Source organism: Rhinolophus hipposideros (assembly GCF_964194185.1).
Source record: "Rhinolophus hipposideros genome assembly, chromosome: 16".
NCBI classification, from domain to species: domain Eukaryota; kingdom Metazoa; phylum Chordata; class Mammalia; order Chiroptera; family Rhinolophidae; genus Rhinolophus; species Rhinolophus hipposideros.
The window spans coordinates 46,918,563-46,943,834 of record NC_138062.1 but is presented as its reverse complement, the minus strand read 5'-3'; the positions used below and the strand labels follow the sequence as shown (position 1 = coordinate 46,943,834).

Genomic DNA, 25,272 nt, shown 5'->3' with positions numbered 1-25,272 from the left:
GTGCCAGCCGCTCTGCACGCATGAGCTCCTTGACTCGCCTCCTCTTACAGCAGCCCAAAGAAATTAAGTCATTTGCTCAAGTTGCACAGCCAGAAAAATCCAAGAGCCTGGCTGAGCTTCGAACCCAGCCTGATGTCCCTGCTGTGCTACACTCCCCACCTCCACCCTCCTTCCCTGCTGTCCCAGTTCCCGGGGTGGGGAGTGTCCCCAGTGCTGTGGGGAAGCTTCAAGGATCAGATGGGTGTCCCCCTCAGGCGGTAGCTGGAGGTCTCAGATGCTGAAAAGAAAAGGTGAGGAGTGAAAGAAGAAAGTTATGGAAGCACATAAGCGATCCTGTTTTCCCCAGTGTAGGTTGTCACCTGCAAGGAGAAATCAAAGGTCGGGGAAGAAGACTGGAGTGGGAGGGGAGAGGAGGGAGAGTCACAGGGCCTCCTATTCCTCCACCCCCACCCCCCACACTCTAGTGGCCCTGCCTCCTCCCCCCTCTGCCTGGAGGCCCTAACTCCAGGTTGGCTATGTGAAGCTGGGGGGTTGGGGGGAGGCGAGAAGCAGAGGGAAGAGTGAGGGCAGGAAAGAAGGATGATGTTAGGGTGGGGTGCTGAGGAGGAGAGACCCTGTCTTTGTCTGTTCCCCTTGGCCAGGTGCAAGCAAGCCAGGTCCCTGGCTCCCCAGATTACCTTTCTCAGGCTTCCTGGGGCCACCCTCAGTCCAACATGGTGGCACTTCCTCTGCAGACAGGGAGTGCTACGATAGTAATGGGCAAACCAACCGGAGACGGGACTCTGCGGAAGATGCCCCCAGCCCCACACACCGAATCTGCCACCAGGCCTCAGCAGGTGGTCTGCCTCTCTATAGGCATAGAATCCAGCTTCCAAGACAGGGAAGGGGCAGGAGTGGGGGCATGTGAGGGTTCAGGGGAACAACAGGAAGGAGAGAGAGTTCAGAGAGGAAGGGTGGTGAGGAGAGGGAAGAACAGGTATGTGACAGGAGTGCTCAAAAGGGACGAGATGAGAGAAGCAGGAGGTAGAAGGCGTAGAGGGCAGTGGGGTGAAGGCTGAGGGTGGGGAGAGGTGTAAGTATACCAAGCAGAGTATGGGGGTGTGGCCTTGAAGTGTGTAAATGAGCCAAGGGCATGGGAAGAAGCAGGGCAAGTGGACCAATGTCACAAGAGTTGGAGAAGGCAACCCGTGGAAAGGGACAGTCTTTGAGGTGAGGGGAGATGGGGCAGGCACTGAGAGTGGACAAGGGTGTCTGGGAGAAGAGAATGTGTAAGGGAGGAAGCAGGCTCAACTGTCCCCTTGTACCTGGCCCTGACTTGGCCGTGTGTGTGTGTGTGTGTGTGTGTGTGTGTGTGTGTGTTGGGTCAAGGTGTCTCCTCCTCGCTCATTTCTGGGAGGGGGAAGGGCCCACGCCCGCACAAGGAACAAGAAGACTCACTGTAGGGGACACAGTCGTACTGCACCTCCAGGTACTTGTAGGTCCCGGGACAGGGGTCAGGAAAGGCGTCAGAGCCAGCCACCACCACGCACTGGGTGCGATTGTTACACCTGCAGAGGAAAGACAGGGAGCTGAGAAAAGACAGGCTTAGAAGTGGGGGGCATCCCAGGTCAGGAGAGGAATGGACACCCTCTCCTGGGAAGGAGCCATGGAGCCCAAGGCCAGGGGCCTTTTGTGGGCATTGTTCTCTGCTTCCTGCCTGCTCTCTCTTTTCCACCAGACAGGGTTCTTCTACTCTCAGCCCCAGCACGGCATCAAGCTCAGGGCCAGGCCTAGCGCATCACCCCATAAACTGCTTCCCCGGCCACCCTTCGTCACTTCCATCCTAGCTGCCAGTCACTGGTGCCATCACATCCTTGGAGATTTTCCCTAAATGGACTGTGAAGCCCCTCCTTTGTCACAGAAGAGGAAGACATTAAAGCCACACATGGGAGGGGGTATCTTTGCAAAGACAAATGCTATTACTGACGTGCCCATTGTCTGTCTGTGTTCACCTCTTTGGATAGCGCTGCTGTGAGGATCTGCAACCAGGACAGGGGCAGAGTTCATGCCTCACAGCGAAGCCATTCTTGATTCCCCACGGGGAACTCGCTTCTCAGGGTCTCGCTAACATGTCACGTGAGGCCCACTTAACAACAAGCAAAAGATGTGTTTCTCCTCTGCTGTCTGTCCCCATAGTCAGGGTCTCCGTTCCCTGGAGCAGGCCAGGTCTCAGCCGGAGGAACAGTGCCCTGACCACGGGTGTGCCGCAAGCAGTTTGGAGGGCTTCCCGAGAGGTACAGGGCAGAGCAGGCTCCTGTGTCTTCTCTGTTCAAACCTGCTCTTCAATGAGGATCTGCTCATACCCACCCACATCAACCCCCTTCTTTAAAAACAGAACACTGGCTTCAGAAGGTTAAACAGAGTTACCTATGAGTAACCTATGACCCAGAAGCTCCACCCCTTGATAGACATGTATTCACAAAAGAACGGAAAGCAGGTGCTCAAACAACTGCTTATACACGAACGTTCACAGTCACCAAAAGGTGGGAATAACCTCAGTGTCCACTGGTGGATGAAGGATACAGACAACGTGGTCACCCACACAGTGGAATGTTACTCAGCCATAAAAAGGAATGAAGCACTGACACCCGTTACCACGTGGATGGACCTCAAACACATGCTGTGTGAAAGCCAGACACAAAAGGCCACACGTCTCGTGACTCTGCGTAAAATGTCCAGAAGAGACAAATCCAGAGACAGAAAGGAGACTAGTCATTGTCAGGGGGAAGGGAAATTGAAAATGACTGCTCGTGGATACAGGGTTTCCTTCGGGGTAATGAAAACATTCTGGAACTAGGTGCAGATGGTGGTTGCACAACGTTGTAAAATGTACTAAACACTACTGAATTGTTCACTTTCAAATGGTGAATTTTATGTTATGTCAATTTCCCTTCAATATCAAGAAAAGAGAAAGCCGCTGGCCTTCCAGCTGGAGACTGCATGTCCCAGCCACCCCTGCAGCTGGAAGTGCCCATGACCGAGATCTGGCTGGGGAGGTGGGAGTGGGCATGACATGGCCTTTAAAAGGACCGGGTGCAGGTCAGCACAAAGACAGGGAAGTGGGTACTGAGGGGCTTCTCAACTCCAATCACTGTATTTCTGCTGGGGCGTCTGTCAGAGCAGTGCGGTACACCGTAACTGATACAAAGTACCTCCAGGTTTCCAGATGGTGGAGCAGCGCCCTCAGAATACTGCCTCTGCTCTAGTGACCACAGCGCTGTTCCACCCTCTGGAACTGAGAACCTATGAGCATCTGAACGGGGCCAGTCACCGTGCTAGGTGCTGGGAAGATACCACAGATCCTGGAGCCAGTGCTCAATGAATGAAGTGGAGGGAGAATTTGGAGAGGCAGAAGGGGGAAAGGGGTACGATTATTGGAGGCGGATGGACGTTGAAGAGAGTAAAGAGGGAGGGGATGAGGCGCTCCTGCTCAACCAACCCATCTAAGTCACCTGACCACGTCCATCGCCTGCCCAAAATTCTCTGGAGGTGTTCAGAGATCACACCCAGCGACATATTCTGGAATCTTCTGCCAGCACTCAAGTTGCTGCAGAGCTGACCACAGCCCTCCTTCCCTTTTCCAGTTCTATGCCCTGGGTACAGAAGTAAACCCTGCATTCTCCCAGGCATTTGGCAAAAATTCAGTAAGTGCCTGCTGCAGACACAGTAATGACAGACCAAACTCCCTGTCCCCGTGGGGCTGACAGCCCAGTGAGGGAAGACATAAGATAAGTACCATAAAGAGGCAAAATATCTGGCGAAACTGTGGATGGAAGTCAGGGCTCGGAGAAAGATAGGGAAGGGGCAAGGAAGTGGGGGCTGTGATTTGAGAGCAGGTGGTCAGGCAGGCCTTGCGGAGGGTAACGAGGTGAAAAATCCCTGAATAAGGGGAGGGAAGAGCCATGTGGGTCTTGGGGAACAGCATTCCAGACTGGGGGGATCAGCCAATGCAAAGGCCCACAGGAAGCCCTTAGGGGAAGATGCTTGCTATGTAAGGAGCAGGCGGACTGGCTGGAGCAGTGAGGGGGTGTGGAGGAGGTGAGGGCTGGGAGTGGACAGGGCAGAGCATGCAGGTCTTTGGGGACCCGGGGGGGGGGGGGGCTGAGGTTTTTGCTCTGGGTGAGGTTGGAGCCACGGAGAGTTCTGAGCACAAGAGGGACGTGCCCAGACTCAGGTGCTCACAGGCGCCCTCTGGCTGCTGTGAAGGGAACAAGCTGCAGCAGGCAAGGGGGCAGGGAGAGGGGGCAGAAGGTACTGACTGCAGGACGTGGGAGGGCAGGGTGGACATGGATGTGGAAACAGGGTCAAATCAGTACAATTTGAAGGGAGCACTGACCAGCTCTAAGTGGCCTGGCTGTGGGTGTGAGGCTTCTGCAGCTTTGCACACACAGTGCCTCTGCCTGGCACTCCCCACCACACACTCACACACAGAGCAAGTCTTACACTCAGGCCCTCACACACACTTCTGTCATCCTTCTGTCATCCGTATTCAGATGTCACCTCCTCAGGAAGCTTGGCCAGATCTCTGGGCCCTCCCTCAGCTCCCATGACACCTTCACCCTGTCCTGCCATTGCCTTTACATTGCAAGCCCCCACGGCCTCCCGATAATCTTGGCCTGAGCTTCTGGGGGCATTAGGCTCATGTGTGTTAGGGGGTGGCATATAGACTTGTGGGGGCGACAGGCTGGGGATGGCATGGGCTGGGTCTTCTTTATTATTTGCATAGCACCTGGCACCCAGTAGGTGTTCAGGAAACGGGTATTGAATGCGTAAAAGGAAGACTGAAGGTGAACACGGTGCACTGGCCAGGGAGTACGTGGAGGACAGGCGCTGTATTCAGGGACCCCAGGAACGGACACGGCCCTCCTCCCAGGAGCCGGGCGGGACCGCTCACCTCTGCGACATGATCTTAAAGGCATCTGGCAGGTAGCACTGCACATTCTCCATCTGGAAAGGGTCAGCATCGCAGATTTTGTCATCTGTGCGCCCGTAGTTGGCGTTCTCCACCATGATGACGTCACTGCCTGGGCACCGCAGCTCAATGGGGTAGCCTTCGCATGCCAGCTCTCGGCGCATCAGTCCAAAGGGGAGCCCAGCCCTGCTCAGGCCTGTGTGGAACAAGGGAGGGCATCACACCCGGGCCACAATGAAGGGAGGGAAGACCCCGCCGAGGAGGTACCACCTCCAGCTTGGCTGTATCCAGGATACAGGCTCTATAAACCTCACTTTATTCATCTGTAAAATAGGCTTCTCAGTGTGCCCACCTGTGTAGTAAGTAAGGTCATTCACCTCAAAGGGAGCCTGGTCTTTACCTCAGCTCCTGGGAGGTGCCCTCCAAGCCCTTGGAATGTTCTGTCTGACAAGAATATCTGTGTACCTAAGGGCCTTGGGCCATGCCAAATAGTCTATGCTGCTATGGGCGGAATTGTGTCCCCCCACTCAAAATTCCTATGCTGAAGTCCTAACCCCCAGGAACTCAGCATGTGACTGAATTTGGAGACAGGGCCTTTACAGGGATAATCAAGTTAAAAGGAGGCCATTAAGGTGGTCCCTAATCCAACATAAATGATGTCCTCATAAAAAGAGGACATTTGGACACAGAGATACACACAGAGGGAAAATAACGGCCATCCACAAGCCAAGGAGAGAGGCCTGGAACAGATCCTTCCCTTGCAGCCCTTGGAAGGAACAAACGTGCCGATACCTTGATATTGGACTTCCAGCTTCTAGCACAGTGAGAGAGTAAATGTCTGTTGTTTGAGCGCTCCCAGCCTGTTTTACTTTGTTACAGTAGCCCTAGCAAGGGAGTACCCCAACAATGTGGTTTTGGGAGGGAGCTTTGGGTCATGAAGTCTCAGTTGACCTCTGGAGGGGCTGAAGATGAAGGCGAGCTGTGTGGGTGGTCAGTCATGTCGACATGACGGCCCCAGTAAAGACGGTGGACACCAAGGCGGAAGGGAGCTTCCCAGGTTGGCAGTACACCATGTGTGTTGTCACCCAGCATTGCAAGAGAGTTAACGAGGCCCACAAGTGCACTGGGAGGGGACAGCTGGAAGCCCCGTGTAGGGAACTTTCCTGGACACTGCCCATGTACCTCTTCTCTTGGCTGATTTTAGTCTGCGTCAGGTCACTGTTACCAGTTCACCGCAAACATAAGTTGAACAGCATTTCTGAATTCTGTGAATCCTTCTAGTGACTCATCAAACCTGGGGTGCTCTGGGGGACCCTGAACTGCAATCAGTGTCAGAAGTGAGGGTGATCTTGGGCACTTTGTTAACTTCACACCACCCCATAGAAGGAGCAAAGGTGGCACTGGGTGGGGAGGGGAGAATGCACTCATGTTCTGGAAGAAATCATAGTGCCTAGCTTTGCCACTTCCCAGCTGACAGGCCAGGCGTGTCCCTTGGGCCAGGGCTTCTCACAGTGTCGCCGGGAGATCAACAGCACCAGATGGCAGCTGGTTCAGAATGCAAACTGTGGGCCCCCCGGGCCCCGCCCCCACCCAGGCTTGCTGAATCAGGATCTCGGGGTAAAGCAGGGGCCTTTGGATCTACACCAGCAATTCTAACCTACACTCAAGTTTGTCCAGCCATTGCTGTAGCTTCCCCGGGCCTCAGTTTCCTGATCTACCGCGTTTCCCCGAAAATCAGACCTAGCCGGACCATCCGCTCTAATGCGTCTTTTGGAGCAAAAATTAATATAAGACCCAGTCTTGTTTTAATATAAGACCCGGTCTTTATAATATAATATAAGACCGGGTCTTGCATTAACGTTTGTTCCAAAAGACGCATTAGAGCTGATGGTCCGGCTAGGGCTTAATTTCGGGGAAACACGGTCTAAAGACGGGCACCCAGAGCCCAGGGCTGCACTGAGGAATCCACGTGCTAGAGAACGTTTGTGAAGGAAGGTCTGAGCATGGTGCTGTGCCCATCGAGGGCGCAACAGGTGGCCTCATTATCATCTGGGGACCCTCACAGGGTCCTGTGACAACGAAACGACATACCTGGGCAGGCCCAGCTCCCGGTGGGGTCCCAGCGTCACGGCAGTCCCCGTTATGTGCCATGTGGGGATTGAGAGCTTGGATTGAGGGGTTTAAATCCCAGCTCGGCCACTCCTTGGCTGGTGGCTTTGTCCCATCACTGACCACCTCCGTGCCTGTTCCCTTCCCTATAGAGCTGACAGCTCCCGCCTCATAAAACCAGGATGAGGGCTGCAGTGTGTGCAGCGGTTCTCAGCGAGACATGGTGCTAACTACTCTTATCATTAAGATGATTAAGGCAGCTAGTCTCTGCAGGATGGAGCAGGCGTGGACGGTTCGTGCCTGCCAGGGCAGCCACCTTCCCAGACACTGGGCACAGCTTCACAGGGTGCCAGTGGGGACACACAGAGTAGCCCAGACGCTCCAACATGGGGGTGACTGTCACTTGTAGAGGAAGAGAAGGTACCAGTGCCTACTGGTAGCAGAGCCAAGCAGGCCCTTTTCTGATATCTTGTCCCTCCAATGTTGGCTGAGGGCCCATGGAGAATGGCAGGTAGGCCCCTGGGGTTTTCTGGGGTGAGTTGTCCCACTTGGGGGAAAGTTTTACATGTGTTCCTCTAGCACCATCTGCTTCCACAGCTAATTTTAGCTGTTCCCGGGCCTGGGAGGCAGGCCGGGGGTGGAGGGCTGGCTCAGATGAGTCTGAGGGTGGAAGTGGCCCCTCCTGGCCCAGCTGGGTCTATGAGACAGGACCCGGATGGGCAGAAAACTCGGGCACTGGGGGAGCAGAGGGTACCAGCTGGTCAGATCAGTGCCAGGGCCCTGGGGCATGGCTGAACAATGCCCCTTCCCTCTTTGTGGCTCTCTGAGGCTGGGGCTGTATGTCCGGGCACTCGGAAGCAGCATCCACTGCCAGCACCCTCCAGGTAGGGCTGCAAGAGGCAGGCAGGGGACATGCCCCAGGGTTAGGGACAAAGCCAGTGGGCTCCTTCTCTACTTCCCTCATCACCCTGCCCTTGCCCCCACTAGGACCTGCCCTGGGGACCATAATTGAGTCATCGGTGAAGGTGGGCGGGCAGGCTCGGGGCACTAATTGTGGCGTGTGCAGGATCCCAGGGCCGGCAGAGGGCCGAGCAGGGTAATTAGTTGTTTTTAAATAAACGTCAGCGGACATGCTTTAATTAAGCCTCTTCCCAGTGAGAGCCTGGGAGATGTAATGAGAGAGAGAGAGAGAGAGAGAGAGAGACACGAGAGGAGCCTCAGCTCCCCAGGAAGGCCTGTGCGGGTCCCAGAGAGCCCCTGCCTGCGTCCCAGGCTCTGGGACCTGTGGGTGTTGGGGATGAGGGGCTGGGGACCCCTGGGTGGTGCTGGGGGTATGTAACCACCAACTCTTTCTCTGACTTATTTCCTGCTCGGTGTGGGGTGGGGTGGGAGCCATGGTTCTTTAATGAGTGGTCAGAGGTATTTCAATGCCCTACCCGTCCTCCTGGCCACACTTTGGAGACAGGGCCCCTCTGCAGCCCAACAACACCTACCTTGGGTGGCCGAGGTGACCAGGACGGCGGTGATGCAGAGACTCCACAGCACTGCAGCCAGGCGGGCCATAGCGGCAGCTGCGGGCGTGTTCGCGGCTCTCAGTGGCTTGTGCAGTGGGCCTCACCCCACATCACCAGGTGGGCTCCGCGGCCTGGCCCACCAGCCTGGGGGGTGGGAACAAGGACAGTGAGGCGGGGGCCGTCCCCCAGTGAGCCCAGGATGAGGGGCGTTTGGGCCACTCCCTCCTGTTGGTGGCCAAAGCCATCTGTCTGGCAGCACAGAGAGGGGCTAGTCCAGGTCCACAATCTCCACTGATAGAAGCCGAACCCTCTAGCCAGAGGCTGCCCCCTACCAGGGCCTCTGGCTCACACTGCACTCCCACTCCCACTCCCACCCCAGCAGACAGACCCACCTGTCTTGTCTGAGCACCTTGGAACTTCCTGGAAGCACCTCCCATGGTCTGATAGCCCCCCTCAGGTGGCAGGGGCAACTCACCAGGATGTCACCAGGCAGCCCCCAGATCCTCCACCCCTTTCGGGATGGGGAAAGGGACCCTCTGGAAGCCTCTTCCCCATCCCGAAATTCTAACTCTGTCCATTTGACCTCCTGCCTAGCTTCCTCACCCAGCATGGCGGCATCCAGGGTGGGGGACCCAGGCATACTGGCCCGACTCACAGCCTTTCCTTCCAGATCAGACAGGAACCCAGGCCCCACCCCCAGTCCCCTGCTTCCTCTCTCTCTTTCTCCCCCCCCCCCCCAGAATCCAGCTGGCTGGCATGCCACAGATTAGGGATCAGGGATAACTGTGTCCCCTCTTTCCTTTCCAGGGAATCCTCAGGGTAAGCTGGAGATGTGTGTGTGTGAGTGTGTGTGTTGTGTGCCCTCCCCTGCAGAGCTCTTTTCCTCCTTCATGGCTGCTCCTTCCCACTTCTTGCTGCCTTCGTTTCCTCTGGATGCTCTCAAGGTTGCATGCCCAGATCTGCACTCAGCCCTTTGTTGTATCTACACCCAGTTCTTCACGTGTGGCCCTGGCCCAGCAGCACCAGCCTGGCCAGTAACTTGCTAGAAACACATATTCTATGGGGAAGGCCAATGCCCATGTTTTAACCAGCCATCCAGTATACAAACCTCTGCTCTGCTGTCTCTCACTGTCACCCCAGCCTGTCCCCCAGTTTCAACACCATTCACCACCCAATACTTCCCAAATCTCTTATTTCCAGTCTGGAATGTCTCTAACAGAGTCCTGGCTACTGTTTTTCCCCAAAAAAGAAAGCCTATTGACCGGTGCAGTTAGTTCCTCGACCCCTGTCTCTGCTCCGGTCACACCTGCCTCCACTTCACCAGGCCCTGCCCCAGGGCCTTTGCACCTGTTGCTTCCTCTACATGTATCTTCTGCCAGCCAGTTGTTCACACGGCTGTTCCCTCTGCTCCCTTGCCTCCTTTAGGCCTTTATTCAAATGTAACTATCTCATGTACGGAACGGCCCCTGCACGGGCAGGGATCATTGGGATTGTTTACTTACAACCTATCCCCAGCTTCTAGAACAGGCCTGGCACACAGCAGTGAGTATTTGTTGAATGAATCTCAGACCCCAAACGTAGGAATGTGCCTTGATTCCTCACTTCTCCCCTCCCCTTCATGAGCTTCGTCAGCAAGTCCTGTGGGCTCTGCTTCCAAAGGATCTCACCAATCTGCTCACTTCTGGTTCCCAATGCCACCACCCAGGAATAAGCCACTATTCTGCTGCACCTGGACACTGTCCTGGCTCACCCTCCTGGCCTCCCTGCCTCCAAACCTGCCCTCCACTCAGTGCTAAGAGATCATTCAATGATATAAATTCCTCTGCTCTCCACTGGCATCTCTGTTCCTCACCAGAGCCTAGTGGCCACTGGAGATCTGGGGCCCCCGCGCTCTCTAACCCTCCGGCTCCTAGAACATTCCAGCCTCCTTCTGCTCCCCTCCCCTTTGCCTGGGCTGTTCCCGCACCCATGCCGCAGCTTCTCACTGTTCAGAGCTCAACTCCAAGGTCACCGCAGCAGAGTGACCAACCCCAACCACCTCAAACACTCCCGCCACCTTCACTCACCATCCTTTTGCCATTTTTAATTCATAGCCTTCAACCGCGCCTAACGGTACCTAATGACATTAGCAGATCTGCTGTCGCCCTTCCCCACTAGACCATGAGATCCTTGTGGGCAGGGACTCAGCACAGATTCTCAAGAAATAAAGATGGTGCGCCAAGCTCCTGGGGCAAGACACCCCCCCCCAGGTCTCAGTCTCCTCTCATGTGAAACGGGACAGTAAGTTCACAGTGCATCCCTGCACCACGTCCCTGCAACAGTTCTCTGCCCCATCCCCAGCCCCAGCCAGCAGGAAATCACCCCTGGAATGCCTGAAACTACAGCTCCTCCCACAACCCTAACAGACGTGGCCTGTGGTACTTCAGGTTCATTTCACAGCATTTTACATTTCGCAGCATTTACAATTGGGGGAGGGGTGCTCCTCACCACCTCATTTCTCCCCCCACCCTATCTCCCAGCCGGGGTCAGGCTCAGGGGAGGCGTTGACGCCAGGCTGATGGACACTCCTTTCCCCAGCTTCCCTGAAGTATTCAAACTGGTTAGTGGCTGGGTAATGCTGGGGAGGCTGGGATGCCAGGCTCTGGCGGTCTGTCATTTACGCACTGTGTGACCTTGAGTGGGTCCTTTCCCCTCCCCCACCCAAGTTCCCTCAGTAGCTCAAATCTGCAGGATTCTGGTAAGGACAATAGTCTATATACACGACAGGCGAGCCAGGACCCATCAGAGGGCGCTGTCCACTGCTTGGTGTGAGCCAGGGCACAGGCTCCGCTCCCTCCTCCCAGGTTGCACCCCAGTACACTGGGACCCCAAATGTAGTCCTCAGGCCTCTTCCCTATCCATAGCCTCCTCCTGGGAATCCCAAGCAGCCTCTTTAGACACCATCTATACCACGACGACTGCCACATTCGAGCTCCAGCTCGGTCTCCCTTCTCACTGTCTACACCTCCATTCGGGTCTCCAAGTCACTTGCAGCCTGACCAGACCAAAGCAAAGCCCCCCATATGAGTCCATGGTCCCACCATCCTCTCAGGACCTCAGGCCAAACGTTCAGGAGTCAAAATGCTTGGCTTCTCTGTCCCTCACTCCCTACACATACAGTTCAGGAGCCATGTTTTGGTCTGTGCCTCCAGAACATTCCAGAGTCCATCCATCCTCAGTAGCCACCCTCCAGACCTGGGCTCACCATCTACCCCAGATGGCGCTGACTCCTTCCCAACTTCCCTCCAGCCCTTCTGACTCCCACACTCCAGACTCCCGCAGCAGCCAGAAGGACCTTTTTTTAAAAATTATGATATATACATATATATGCGTGCGCGCACACACACACGTACAAAGTCTGACAATTAAGTTTGCGAACTCATCCTAGAAAAAGTGCTACATACCTCATTGCTGAATATCACTACGGCTACCTTCAAAGTACTCCCCTTGGGAAGCTATGCACCGACGCCAGCCCCTACCGTGTTTCCCCGAAAATAACCTAGCCAGACCATCAGCTCTAATGCATCTTTTGGAGCAAAAATTAATATAAGACCTGGTCTTATTTTACTATAATATAGGACTTAGTCTTATATTAATTTTTGCTCCAAAAGACGCATTAGAGCTGATGGTATGGCTAGGTTATTTTCGGGGAAACAGGGGAGTCCACGCTTCAAAGCAGTTTGGGAACTCTTTTTCTGGAATGGCCATCAGAGCTGTCGTATTACCCTTGATGTTCTGAATGTCATCAAAATGTCTTCCTTTCAATATTTCCTTTATCTTCGGGTAAAGAAAGCAGTCATTGGGGGCCAGATCAGGTGAATAGGGAGGGTGTTCCAATACAGTTATTTGTCTACTGGCTACAAACTCCCTCACAGACAGCGCCGTGTGAGCTGGTGCATTGTCGTGATGCAAGAGCCATGAATTGTTGGCGAAAAGTTCAGGTGGTCTAACTTTTTCACGCAGCCTTTTCAGCACTTCCAAATAGTAAACCTGGTGAACTGTTTGTCCAGTTGGTACAAATTCATAATGAATAATCCCTCTAACATCAAAAAAGGTAGCAACAACGTTGCATCAAGTTGGCGAACTTAATTGTCACATCTCATATATATGTACACACATATACATATGTATACACATACACACATATACGCACACGCACACAGAACATAAAATTTGTCATTTTAACCATACGATTCAGTGGCATTAATTATATTCCTAATGCTGTGCCAACACCACCATGATCTATTCCCAAAACTTTTTTTTATCACCGCAAACAGAAACTGTGCCTGTTTGGGGCAAAAACTCCTCCCCTCTCTCCCAGCCCCCTGCAACTGCCAATCTGCTTTCTGTCTCTATGGATTTTCCTATTCTGGATATTTTACATACAGGGAATCATACAACATGTGGCCTTTCGGGTCTGGCTTCTCTTACTCAGCCTGATGTTTTCTGGGTTCATCCCCGTTGTAGCTAGTGTGTCAGTGCTTCACCCTTTTTTATGGCTAAGTAATGGTCCACTATGTGGATGGACCACATTCTGTTTATCTATTCATCCAAAGATGGACACTTGGGTTGTTTCCACAGAGAGGTCTTTTCCAGGACAATCTGGATAGGGTGCTCCCCAGCTGAAATCCTGTACTGGCTCCCATTTCATGGTCCACAACGCCACGTGTGTTCTGACGCCTGCCCCCTCCCCCCTTGCTCCAGCCAGCCAGTTCCCACCACGAGCCCTCAGCCTGTGTTCCCACCTTCACATCCCTTAGATTTCAGCTCAGCTGCGCGCTCCTCAGAGATGCGCACAGGCCTCCAACACCCCATATCACAGCACCTGGCAATCAGTGCCTGCCTGTCCAGCCCCTGCCATCCTGGAACCTGTATCCCCCTTTTCTTCTTGGTACAATGGGGATACCTCATAGGATAGCTGTGCAACAAGATGAATTCACACACATGGAACACTCGGGGCTGCACCTGGTATGCAGTGAGTGCAAAATGTCCCCTGCAGCAATCGTCACCACCATCACCACTGATCACATCTCTGTCATGTGACTTTACCTGTTCATTCATGGATTTCTTTTGTACCCTCAGGAGAATGGAAGCCCCTAAGACCGTCTCCTGGCACCTAGACATGCAGTGTAGCCTCAAACAATTAACGAAGGAACCAAGGTAAGTGACTAAGGACGATGGTGGGTACTGCTGGAGACGGGGTGTCTGCCCTGTGACCTGAGGGCCAAGCCTAGCCCACACAGGCTAAGCACCATTGCTTTAGGGGCACAGGAAGTGTTCCCACAGGTTGCCCACTGCTCCCTGAGTTCACCTCCCTGGAGCTTCCCCAGGAAGCCCCAGGAACCACCAAAACTGAGCCCAGCTCAGGAGCTAGGCACTGTGGCTCGCGTTCCCGCCCTTCTGGCCTGACTGCACCCCCCCCCCATCCTGGAGAGTTTTGCTTGCCAGCTGGTGCCCACTTAGGTGGGGAGGCCAGGTGTAGATATGTGGGACCCACCTGGATCATCCCTGAGGCCTTGAGAGGGGGTTATTATGGACTGAATATTGAATTGTGTTCCCCCCACCACCAGAAAAGAAATGTTTGAGTCCTATCCCACAGGACCTCAGAATAGAGAGAGGGTCTTTAAAAAAGGTAATCAAGTCACTGTGAGGTCATTAGGGTCAGCCAATAAGAATGGTGTCCTTATAAAAATGGGAAATGTGGACACGCACACAGGGAGAACCCCACATGAAAACAGAAGCAAAATCAGGGCGATGCTTCTACAGGCCGAGGAACACCACGGACTAACAGCAGCCCCCAGAAGCCGGGGAGAGGCGTGGGGTGGGTTCTCAGAATTCCCAGGAGGAACCCACCCTGACAACACCCCGATCTTGGACTTCTGGCCCCCAGAACCGGGAGACAATACATTTCTGGTGTTAAAGCCACCTAGTCTGGGGCAGTTTGTCAAAGCAGCCCTAGGAAAGTCACACAGGTGTCAGGACACATGTTGGGGGGGGAGGCAGAGATGGGGGCAGAGCCCTGGGCTGCACAACTTCAGGGAATCTTTCACAAACTGCGGGAGAGGGGTAGGGTGGAGGGCTGCTGGGATACCTAGTGCCCGAACCACCTGAGGTGCCAGGCACAGCAGCTGACACCTCGTGCTCCGTGAGGAGCATTATGGGCTGACCACGAGAGTACCCCATTCAATCCTCACAAATTATCTCATTTAATCCTCATAAGGACTTAGTAAATGGGGGAGAGAGGACATACATACCCACATTTTACAGAAAAGAAAAGGAAGGTCCCAGAGGCACCCAACTGGTGACGGGGCTTTAAACCCAGGCAGGCTGGTCCCCTAGGCTAGACACGAGGAACTGGGGAAACCCTGGGGGCCCAGAGAGCCTCACCTGCTGGCCCCCGCTGCTTCTGTGTGACAGGCCCTCAGAGCTGGACGTGCCTGCAGTTTCCTCACCTGCAGGGCCAGGTGAGCCTGCACCTGCACCTGTCCCCACCTCGAGCCTCAGTGAACTTGGGTGACCCCAATTGAAGCCATGGGAAACAGGGCTCACTGCCCTCACCCCGAGAGGGGGACTAGCCCACAGGCATGTCCAGCTCCCAGGTCCTATGACTGCCCACCTGCCTCACACCTGCCTCAGTGTTTGCACCTGAGACCCACATCAGTCTCAAGCCAAGTGGGCGCAGTGGGCGTCCTGGGGGCAGGTGATGCAGCTCAGGCTCTGTCCTTGGGTACCCTGGGGTGGGCCAGGGGACGTGACAGGAGGAGAACCGGCTGCTGGAACAGGGGGAGCACCTTCAGCCTGCCTTGGAGTATGGCTGCCATGGCAACCCTCAGTGCTCCAGTGGGTGAGAGTCTGAGCGCCTGGGGGGGAGGTGCTGACAGAAAGGCTCTGGGCCCCTCACTGTCCCGCCCTTCCACACAAGACTCTGGCTCTTCCTCCCTCCCTAAACCTAGCAGCCTCCACAGGTCCACCTCCTCCAGACAGCCCTCAGGCATGACAGAGTGGGGAAGGAGCAAGCCCTGGGGTAGGTAGCACTAGGCTCTTGGGTCTAAATTTGCTGCCCACGGCTGGGCCCATTTCCTTTTCCCTACTCTGGACTAACATGTCTACCTCGAACAGATGGAACAACTGCCCAGACAGTGCCCTGCACGTGGCTCTCCTTCAGGAAGGGGACTGTGGCTCAGGAAAGGCAGGGTCCCGGCCGCACATTCAGTTCCACCACCACCACTCTCCACCCACCATCTTTCCACATACACTCAAGAACTGTACCGTTATCCTGGACCCCTTTCCCCCCTCACCCTAACATCCAACCACAGCAGCTCCCCCTTCAGAATCTGCTCACTTCTCTCCGCCCCTTGGCTCCCTCCCTGGCACAGCCCCACCATGTCCTACCTGCCCTAGCCCCACAACCCCCTCCCAGGTCCCTTCCCCCACTCTTGCTCGCCCTGCCCCCAGTCTGTTCCCCCCACAGCAGCCAGAGGGCGCCTTTGAGCACCTGAATTGCAGCATGTCCCTCCAAAGCTCAGAACCCTCCAGGGTTCTCACCTCACTCAGGGCCACAGCCCAAGTACCCCCTGGACAGCAAGCCCCTGCAAGCTCTGCCCTCTCACCTCCCTGTTCTCAGCTCCTCAGTCAGTCAGCTCCCGTTTTCCTGGAGGAAAACACCAGGCACAATCCCTCAGGGCCTTTGCACAGGCTGTTCACTCTTGTCTAGCCACCCACACAGCTCCTCCCTTGCCTCCTTTAGGCCCCTGCTGGGCCCAGCACTCCTACATCCCACTCTGCCGTTTTTTCCTTCACAGCACTCATCACTAGCACACTAGCCACGCATCTTACTTATTTGCTTATTATCTCTCTCCCACTAGATGTCTGCGCCACAGGGTGGGGTTTGCCAGTCTTGTTAAATTTCAAAAGGTCACTGGTTACTGAGTAGTGCTGGACTGCAGGGGAGTGAGGGCTGTTCAAAGCATACCCTTCCCTCTTCTCTGGTCTCCCCATCCATCTGCCACTCCCACCCCATCCCATTTCCATCCTGTAGCCAGAGTGACCTTTGCAAAATGAAAACGCAATCACTTCCCTCATTGCCTACAGTCCTCCATGGCTCCCTATTGCCTCAGGGCACTAACATGGTGTCTCAGGCCCTGGTCTCCTGCCACCTCGTCATCACCCCCTCTACGCTGGCCTCTGCCTGTTCTCTGCTCCCCACCAAAACTCTCTCTCACATCCACCCTCTGCCCCACTCTTCCTCCCAAAAGCTCTGCCCACCAAGACTGTGTTGGTCTCTTCTGTACCCACATTTGCAGTACACTGGGCCTCCACCTTTTGCTCCCCTAATCGGATTTGAATTCTGCTGTTGATCGTCTGCTTTGTCTCCCCACTGGGGACCCCACAGGGAAAGTTCCATCACTGTCACTTGGCGCTTCCAGCCCAGGGCCAGGAGTGGGTACTTGTTAATTTGTTTAATGAACAAAGATGAAACAAACCTAGAGAATAGGTCATCCATTCAGTGGATAGTTATCTAGTTCTCGCGGGGTCACAAGTGCTTTGGGGAAAAATAGGCCCAAAGGGGAAAGACAGTGGTGGGGGGAGGTTATGTTTGGGTGGCATAGATGGGGTGATCGGGGACTGCCTCATTGAGGAGGTGACATTTTGGCACAGATCTCAAGGAAGTAAGCCATCTAGGTACCCAGGGAAAGAGGATCCCAGGCAGCAGCAACAGCATGTACAAAGGCCCTGAGGCTGGATGTGGAGTGCAGCTGCAGCCAGGTGAGAAAGAGGGAGAGTGGGCAGAGGTGAGGACCAGGTGGAGGGGGGAGTCACAGGGCAGAGCATGCAGGGCCTTGTGGGCCTCAGGAAGGACTTGGGGTTTTTTCCGGGTGAGGTGGGAGCCACGAGGTTTTGAGTAGAGGAGAAATGAGACCTGACTCAGGTGTTCATGGACTCTTAATTGGAAGAGGAGATTAGACTGTGGGGGTGGGTGCTGAGAGTGGCAAATGCTCCCCACCCCACCCTCTTCTTTTCTCCCTGTCTACCCACTGTCAAAACTAGAAACCTGGGGGCAGCCCGGTGGCTCAGGTGGTTGGAACACCCGGCTCCTAACACCGAGGTCGCAGGTTTGATTTCCACATGGGCCAGTGAGCTGCGCCCTCTACAGCTAAGATTATGAACAGTGGCTCTCCCTGGAGCTGGGCCGCTGTGAGCAGCTGGAGCTCCGCGTGGGCTCCTGTGTGCTGCCATGAGTGGCTGGAGGCCAGTGTGAGTGGCCGGAAGTCAGCGAGAGCCGATGACCCTTGACCGACTGCCTCAGCCACGGGGAGCGCAAGACTCATAATACCAGCATGGGCCAGGGAGCTGTGACCTACACAACTAGACTGAGAAACAACGGCTTGAACCAGAGCGGGGAGGGAGGCAGAAAAAGCAGGGGGGAAAAACAACCAGAAACCTGCAGTTTCTCCCTCCCCCTCCCCTTTTCCTCCGCCCTCCAGCCAAACATCCACCAAATCATGTCAACTCTGACTTGAAAACCGCACACCAGTCCATCTCTAATGTTTCAAGGTCCCCACTGGCGCCCTCACCTTGACAGCAGCAATGGCCTCCTCTTCTTGCCCTCCCTTCCTGCCCTCTGCAGTTCTCTCCCAGGCAGCAGCCAGAGGGATCTCATATTGGACATTCAGACCCTGTCCTGTGGGACTTGACCCCTCCACAGGCCTTCCCAGCACCATGGACAAGTAGAAATGCAAACTCACAAACTCAGCCCTAGATCAGCCTCCAGTCTCTCTTTGCATGCCAGGCTCTGAAACTACATCTTTCCTTTTCCCCTTTAAGCCACCACCTTCTTTCTGACCTCAGGATGGGCCCCTCCTTCTCACTCTCCTTCCCCTCTACTTTATCTTTCCTTCTCCCTCTAGGCTGCAGCTGAGAAGCTTCCTCCTCCAGGAAGCCCTCCCTGACTTGCAGGCCAGCCAGGCACCGTCTCTGTGCTCCCCATAACAGAGGGTGGTACCATAGTGCTCCGTGGTCTATTTCTCCACCAAGTTGTTCACTGTCCAGCTCCAAGCCTCGCACTCCAGGCTCAGCAGAGCAGAGCTGGAAACAGTCACAGAAACAGAGGGCATGGGAGAAGGCTCTGGGTCCTCTGCTGCCACTAGACACTGGCAGAGACCAGAGACCTAGGTTCAAATCCCACTGTGCCCACTTCAGGCCATGTGATGAGGCCCCCTTTATTCTCTCTCTCTCTCTCTCTCTCTCTCTCCTGAAGAAATGGAACAGAACGGTGGTTGTAGGGCTTAGAAATATACGCAGCAATTCCACATGTTTTTTAGAGCACCTACTATGTGCCAGCCACTGATTTGGTGCTGGTGACACAGCTGTGGAAAGCCAGACACAAAGAGCACTAAAGAAATTCTGTGGTGTACTAATATCATGGAAGGCCCGACATTTCAGCAAAGCCCTGTGCAGGTGAGGGAGGAGTCATACAGGTGTCCAAGAAAGAGGAAAATGTTCCAGGCAGAGGACATAGCTCATGCAAAGGCCCTGCGGCTGGCCCATGCATGTTTGAGGACCAGTGAGGAAGCCAGTGTGACTGGTGGAGAGTAAGCACAGGAGAGCCAGAGGAGGTGAGGGCACAAAGGTGACAGGGACAGGCTGCACTGGACTCGCCCCTAATGGCGCTGCCCCTCTGCTGATGCAGGTACATCCACAGGTCCCCAACCTCCATTACCAAGGGTAATTTGGGGACGCTGTAGCGCAGGAGTTGACCACCTACGGTCCAGTCACCACCTGTTTTTGTACAGCCAATGAATTAAGAATGGTTTTGCTACTTTAAAAGGGTTGAGAAAAAGAAGCAGAGGAAGGATATGCAAAGAGCTGGTAAGAGGCCCACAAAAGTCTCCAATATTATTATTTGGCTCTTCACAGAGAAAGTCTGCTGACCTCTGATCTAAAGCAGTGGTTCTCAATGGGGGGAGGGGGAGAGGGGTTGTGGGGGACAACACAGGAGGAGGAGGAGGATTTTGCCCCTCATCCCAGGCCATTTGGCAATGTCTGCATTTTTAGGTGTTACCACCAGAGTGTGTGTCCGGGTGGCGAGATGCTATCTGGGATTTGGAGCATGGAGGCCAGGGAAGCTGCTAAAAGTCCTATGATGCACAGGACAGCCCCCCACAAAGGATGATGTGGCCCCAATGTCAGGACTGCCACCCTTCAGACTCTGCCCTGGGCCCCTCACCTGCCTGTACCACCTCCCCAGCAGCAGGCAGGAGCCCCACCTGCCTTTCTGGGTATCTTTACCCTCTGAGGGAGGGGCTTTGACTATTTTTAGCTGGTGGGAGGGCAGGGCTAGTTTTAGACTTGGCATCTATTTATTGAGATTTCTATCTTCCCCAAATTTTGGAGTTGGAGGGGTGGCAGTGGGCCTCTGCTTAGCTAGTTCCCCAGGGCCAGGGCAGACTGAAACAATGGGTCCTATCCCATGAGAGAGAGGCTGGGTCAGTGCCCCAGGAGGAGGTCGGGGAAGGGCTGCTCAGGCTTTGACGCTGAGGCTCTTACCCCTGGCAAGGGCAGGGGGCCCCCATGTTCTCCCTCTGAGCTCTAAACTCTATATTGCACACAGCCCCATAGAGGAGCTACCTGCCTGCCCACTCAGCCTCACCCACAAACACCAAAAGGCCACTTCAGAGACAGTTTGCCTAGATGTGCCAGGGGACAGCTGAAGAGCTGGTCTAGTCTGGCCCCTGGCAGGCAGCCTTCAATCCTCCCAAGGAGGCCCGGGCAATGGGAGCCCTAGTTGTGCACAGCCATGGGCGTTACACAGAAGTCTCTGGTCCTTTATGAGACGCCCTTCCATTCACTCAGGCAAGATTTCTTAAACACCTACTATGGGCCAGGTATGAGTCTAGGCACCTGGGATCCCAAAGCAAACCAAGTTACAAACCCCCCTGAACACTTGGATCCTGGTCAGGGAGACAGACGATAAATGAGGTACAATAAATCAGGAAATTACAGAGTGTGCAAAAGCCATCCATGCTAAGGAAAGTCAGGAGGCGGGTGGGAGGCTGCAATTTTAAACAGGCTGCACGGGGTAAAACTTACTGGGGAGGTGATATTTGAAGCAGGTGAGAAAGCAAAAGCCTTAGAGAGGTCTGGGTGAGGTCCCAGGTGGAGGGACAGCCAGTGCAAAGGTCCTGGGGTAGAATCGTGCTTCCCATTTTAGAGAAGCAGCAAAGAGAGAGAGGTGGTGAAGGGGAAGAGGAGACAGGGATGATTTTGCAGAGTCAAACCCAGGATGCCCCACGCCTAGGATGGCTGTAGTGCTGGGACCCAGAGGCTGCTGCCTTCCAAATCGGGGGCTGCCCTCCCCAGCTGCGACTCTGGCCACCCTGAAGGGGGAGACACAGCCTTCTCCACAACTCCTATGATATGAGCCCTTGACTGAAATCACTTATGTGTCACTAGACTGTGAGCTCCATGAGGACAAGACCAGGGCACTGTTCCCACGACATTCCCAGCATGGCACCTCGTGGAGAAGGCACTTGGCAAATGGTCACAGATTGTATAAAGAGGTGACCAGCCTTGCTCCAAGGATCCCGGCGTACACACACCTGGGCAAATGCCTGCACGTACACACAGGAGGCAGACAGCTGCTCACGCATGGAGATACATACACACAGGGCCAGCCCCTCTCCAAAACTCAAACATCAGCACACAGGAGACCCCTATGAACATAAGACAAACTTGATGACACATGGCCACACACTGGCTCAGCCAGGTCACTCAGAACTGGTACACACAGGTACAGAAGACAGACAGGGACAGAGGACTGATTCCAGGGACAATGAGACCCCCTCCCATCCTGGGACCCTATTTTCCTCTTGCATGGGGTGACTAAGACTGGGCCCAGGAAAGATGCTAGCTCACTCAGGCGTCGCCAGGGTCACTGTGGTTCCTGGTTCCAGACCCAGGGAACCCGCACTTCAGGAGCCCCTCCCCCTGCCGTCCCATAGCAGGGGCTGGAGGACGGGAAGTGTCTGGCCTATGGAAATCGGATCCTCCGGAGGAGCCCACACAGAAACCAGAGCCTTCCGTGTCCTTGGCCACCTGTCTGGCTGGAGAGGCAGGAAGGGGCATAGATCCTGATGGAGCTCTCTGGGGCCAGCGGCTGGGGATGGTGTTCCCCATTAGAGGTACCCAGTCCAGGGCAGAGCAGTGCAACCTCCTGGGGCTCGCAGGGAGGACACACACAAGACAGAGCCCCACACGCAGGAGGAGCTGCCCAGCCTGGAGCCCAGACCTGATGCAAACAGACTCCTGAGCAGCTTTGGCGCCTGTAGTCCCCTCCCCCACATCCCACATACCCACAGGAGTGGCCCCTGTGGGCCCCCTGGAGAAGGGGCTCCCCATCCAACCTTCTACCTCCTCCCTGCAGGGCTCACAGCTCAGGGGCACTGGTCCCCTGCTCCCCATCCTCCCCCCATCCCAGGCACCATCTCCATGCCCAAGGGCAGGCATCAGCTCAGGTGATTGAGCCTCACACGCCAGATCCACGCCAGATCCCCATGAGTGGGGGTTGAGACTGGCACCCTATGGCGGGAGGGCTGGCCTAGCAGGGCATTGGAGAGCAGGAGAGATGAGCAGGGGGTGGGTGGAGGCCCTGCAGGAGTTCAGCAAGAAACAAGGAGGAAGGTAGTGATGCCAGCAGCAGGGTTGGCGCTCACATGTGGGCGCGCACACGTACGTGGCTTGGTGCTATTGCTACCAGCCAGGGATCGAATTAGTTCCCTTTTCCTCTTTCCAGATGATTTTTCATCTCTGTAATTAATGGGCAAGTCAGTTCTGAACGGCATGGCAGGCAAATTGCTAGTTAGGAAAATCACGGATAATTTTCTCGATATGATAATGAAGGTTGTATTCCTTCTCTTATTCTCCCCATTTTCATCCTACTTTTAAGTAATAAATTCAGCATTAGTGGGAGAGGAGTGGGGAGGAAGGAGTAGTCACCTGGCCCCACAGCTGGGGCCTGACCGAGGCCCAGCCGGATTCATCAGCCCCTGGCCACTGGGCATGTGGAGAGGATGAGAAATGGGGACACTCCGTGAGGCACCCTGACACCCCAATGATCAATTCAGGGTGCCAGGCCTAGGAGACCTGGTGGAGGGCAGGCAGCCAGCCCCTAGGCTGTTAGCCTGAGTGAAGAGATTGGGTCTGGGGTCAGGTTACAAGCTCAGGCAGACCTTTGGGGTGTTGGAAAGGGGAGCAGAGACCAAAGGCCTCTACCCAAGCAGCATCGAGGTCAACAGGCCCAGAGCAAACATGCACCCTTAGGTGTCCCCAACACCTGTCCTCACATTGTCCAACCCCTTCTGGGCAGTGACTCCGGCAGTGACTCCAGTAGCTGCTAAGGAAACAGGGCAAGCAGAGGGAGAGATGAGAGAAAGGGAGGGAGGGACAGAGAGAGGGAGGGGAGGGAAGAAGGGAGGGTGGGGGAGAGAGGAAGGGAGGGAGAGGGGGAGAGGGAGAGAGAGAGAGAGAGAGAGAGAGAGAGAGAGAGAGAGAGAGAGAGAGAGGACCAGCCATCTTGGCAGCCATTTTGGACCCCTCCCCCTGCTCCCCCAGGCACACCACATGTTTGGATGTGGGCAGACAAACCCAGGTTCAGGGTCCTGCAGAAGCCAGGAGGAAAGGGGGGCCTGCCTCAAGACTGGGATGGAAGGACACCCACGCAGCTGCCATGGCTGGGGGAGGGGGGAGGACCAGGAAGGTACAGCGAGGTGCTGGGCAGGGATGGGGCTGGGTGTTGACCTAGACTAGAAGAGTATGGACAGGGCTGTTCCTGGGGGTTATGTGCAGGCAGGGTTCTGTCTTCAAATGGGGGACGGGAGCGCACTGGAGGGGCATTTTCTGGCAACGGCTGGAGCATATACAGCACCCTCACTCTTCTGGCCCAGACTCCTGTCCCAGGACCCTCAGATGGGAGGATGGCAATTGAAACCCCCCAACACCTGGTAGAGGGGGTGAGCTCGCCTTCAAAGCCCGAATCTGGTGGCTCAAACCCGACAGCTCCCCATGCTTAACTGGGTACCACGGAGAGAAGATGCTGCAGGATGCACCCCTCCTCCTGACAGCGGAGCCCAGACAGACCGCTCCCCATCCCCCGTACCTATGCCTCCCAGAGAAAAACAACCCCCAGCCCAGAATCCTGCGGTGCCAGCCCCCGACACGGCTCCTCCGAGGCCCGGGGCCCGCGCGCGGCGTGCACAAGCATCCTCTCAGCTCACACCCAGACACCTACACAAACAGGGCGCCAAGCACCCGCGCGCACACGCACCAGGGACACGCAGGCACTGCCGCGCCGCTTCCCCACAAAGGCTGGCGCGCGCGCGGGCACACGCAGCCACGCGCGGGCACACTCGCGGTCCCCTCCCCCCACCGGGTCCCCGCGGCCGCCCATCTGCACCCCCGCGCCCCGGCGCTCCGTGGGGACCGCTCCTCCCGGCCCTCTCACCCGTAGGGGTGAGGTGCCGGCCGCCCCCGACGCCCCTTCGGCTTATGCGCGGTGACCCGCGGCTCCAGCATCCCCTCCCCCTACGCGGCCCAGAGAGGCCCCAGCTTCCAGCCTCCCACCCTTGGCCCGCACACCTGGCCCAGGTGCGGCGTCCCCCTCGCCCTGGGCCCGCAGACACTCACCTGTCCAGCGCCGCTCTGGGGTCGGCCCTGCGCTTCTCTCCTGCGGCTCCGCGACCCCGGGCCCCCCGCCCGGCACATCTCCCGGAACCGGGACGGGGGGGAAACGGGTGGGGGATGGCGGGGAGAGGGAGGCCTCCGTGTCACCTCCTTCCCCTGGCCCAGCACCGCCGCCACCAAGCAAAAATTTAAAAAAAAAAAAAAAAAAAAAAAAGATCACACAGCTCCAAAGGCAGCCCCCTCGCGGCGGCGGCGGTGGCGGCTCGCGGCTGGGGGCGAGCGAGTCCGCGCCCCTCCTGGGTAGGGAGGCGGTGGGGCGGGGGCGGCGTCAGAGCTCCGGGGTCTGGGGCGAGGCGGAGCCCCCCGAGGCGGCGCCGGCAGCGGCCCGCATCTCCCCCGCAGCTCCGCAGCCCCGACGGAGGTGGCACGTGTACGCCCAGGCGACTTCCCAGCCCCCTCCGACGGCGGCGGCGGCGATCGAGGGGTTAACGCGGCAGAAGAGGAGCCTCTGCAGCCCCCCGCCGCCCGGCGGCGCCACTCCCGGGCCCGCGCGGCCCCATTCGCCGGGGCCTCCTCGGCAGACGGCGGGGCGGGGGCGCCGCAGCGCCGACAGCTCCCGCGCGGACGGCTTGGGCTCCCCGCAGTGGCCGCGGGGGGCTCGGTTGGGGGGCTGGCGGCGCAGAGCCTGGTGGGGGCGCGGCTGGAGGCGGGCACGGCGGCGTCGCGCCCCCGGAGCGGCCGGAAGGGGGGAGCCGGGCCGGGCCAGTGGGCACCGCAAGACGCGCGGACCGAGCCGGCGCCGGGTACCAGCAATGACAAGCCGCCTGCTCGCCCCGCTCCCGGGCGCACTAGCTCCGGGAGGGGGACGACGGACGCGCGCAAAACCCGGCCCGGAGCCACCGCCCGGGACCGGCCGCTGCAACCTGCCAGGGCGCACCGAGGGCAGGCCTGAAAACCCGGGCTGGAGTTTTCTCCCCTGCG

At 56.3% G+C, this 25,272-nt stretch overlaps 1 protein-coding gene across 4 annotated transcripts in view; it reads right to left on the bottom strand.

Annotated features, from left to right (window-relative positions):
• The window catches only part of ADGRL1 (adhesion G protein-coupled receptor L1), a 43,877-nt gene extending 19,401 nt beyond the window's left edge, over positions 1 to 24,476 (bottom strand). For 3 of the 4 annotated variants that reach the window (XM_081077562.1, XM_081077563.1, XM_081077564.1), the window contains exons 1-4: positions 24,295 to 24,476; positions 8,554 to 8,718; positions 4,934 to 5,147; positions 1,438 to 1,547 (exon numbers count right to left, since the gene is read on the bottom strand). In XM_081077562.1, coding sequence (XP_080933688.1) covers positions 1,438 to 1,547; positions 4,934 to 5,147; positions 8,554 to 8,623 — 394 coding nt within the window. In that variant the 5' untranslated portion in view covers positions 8,624 to 8,718; positions 24,295 to 24,476. Of the gene's footprint in view, positions 1 to 1,437; positions 1,548 to 4,933; positions 5,148 to 8,553; positions 8,719 to 24,294 lie in introns of those variants that run through there. The other variant, XM_081077565.1, reaches the window with a different exon arrangement.
• Positions 24,477 to 25,272: the final 796 nt, after the last annotated feature.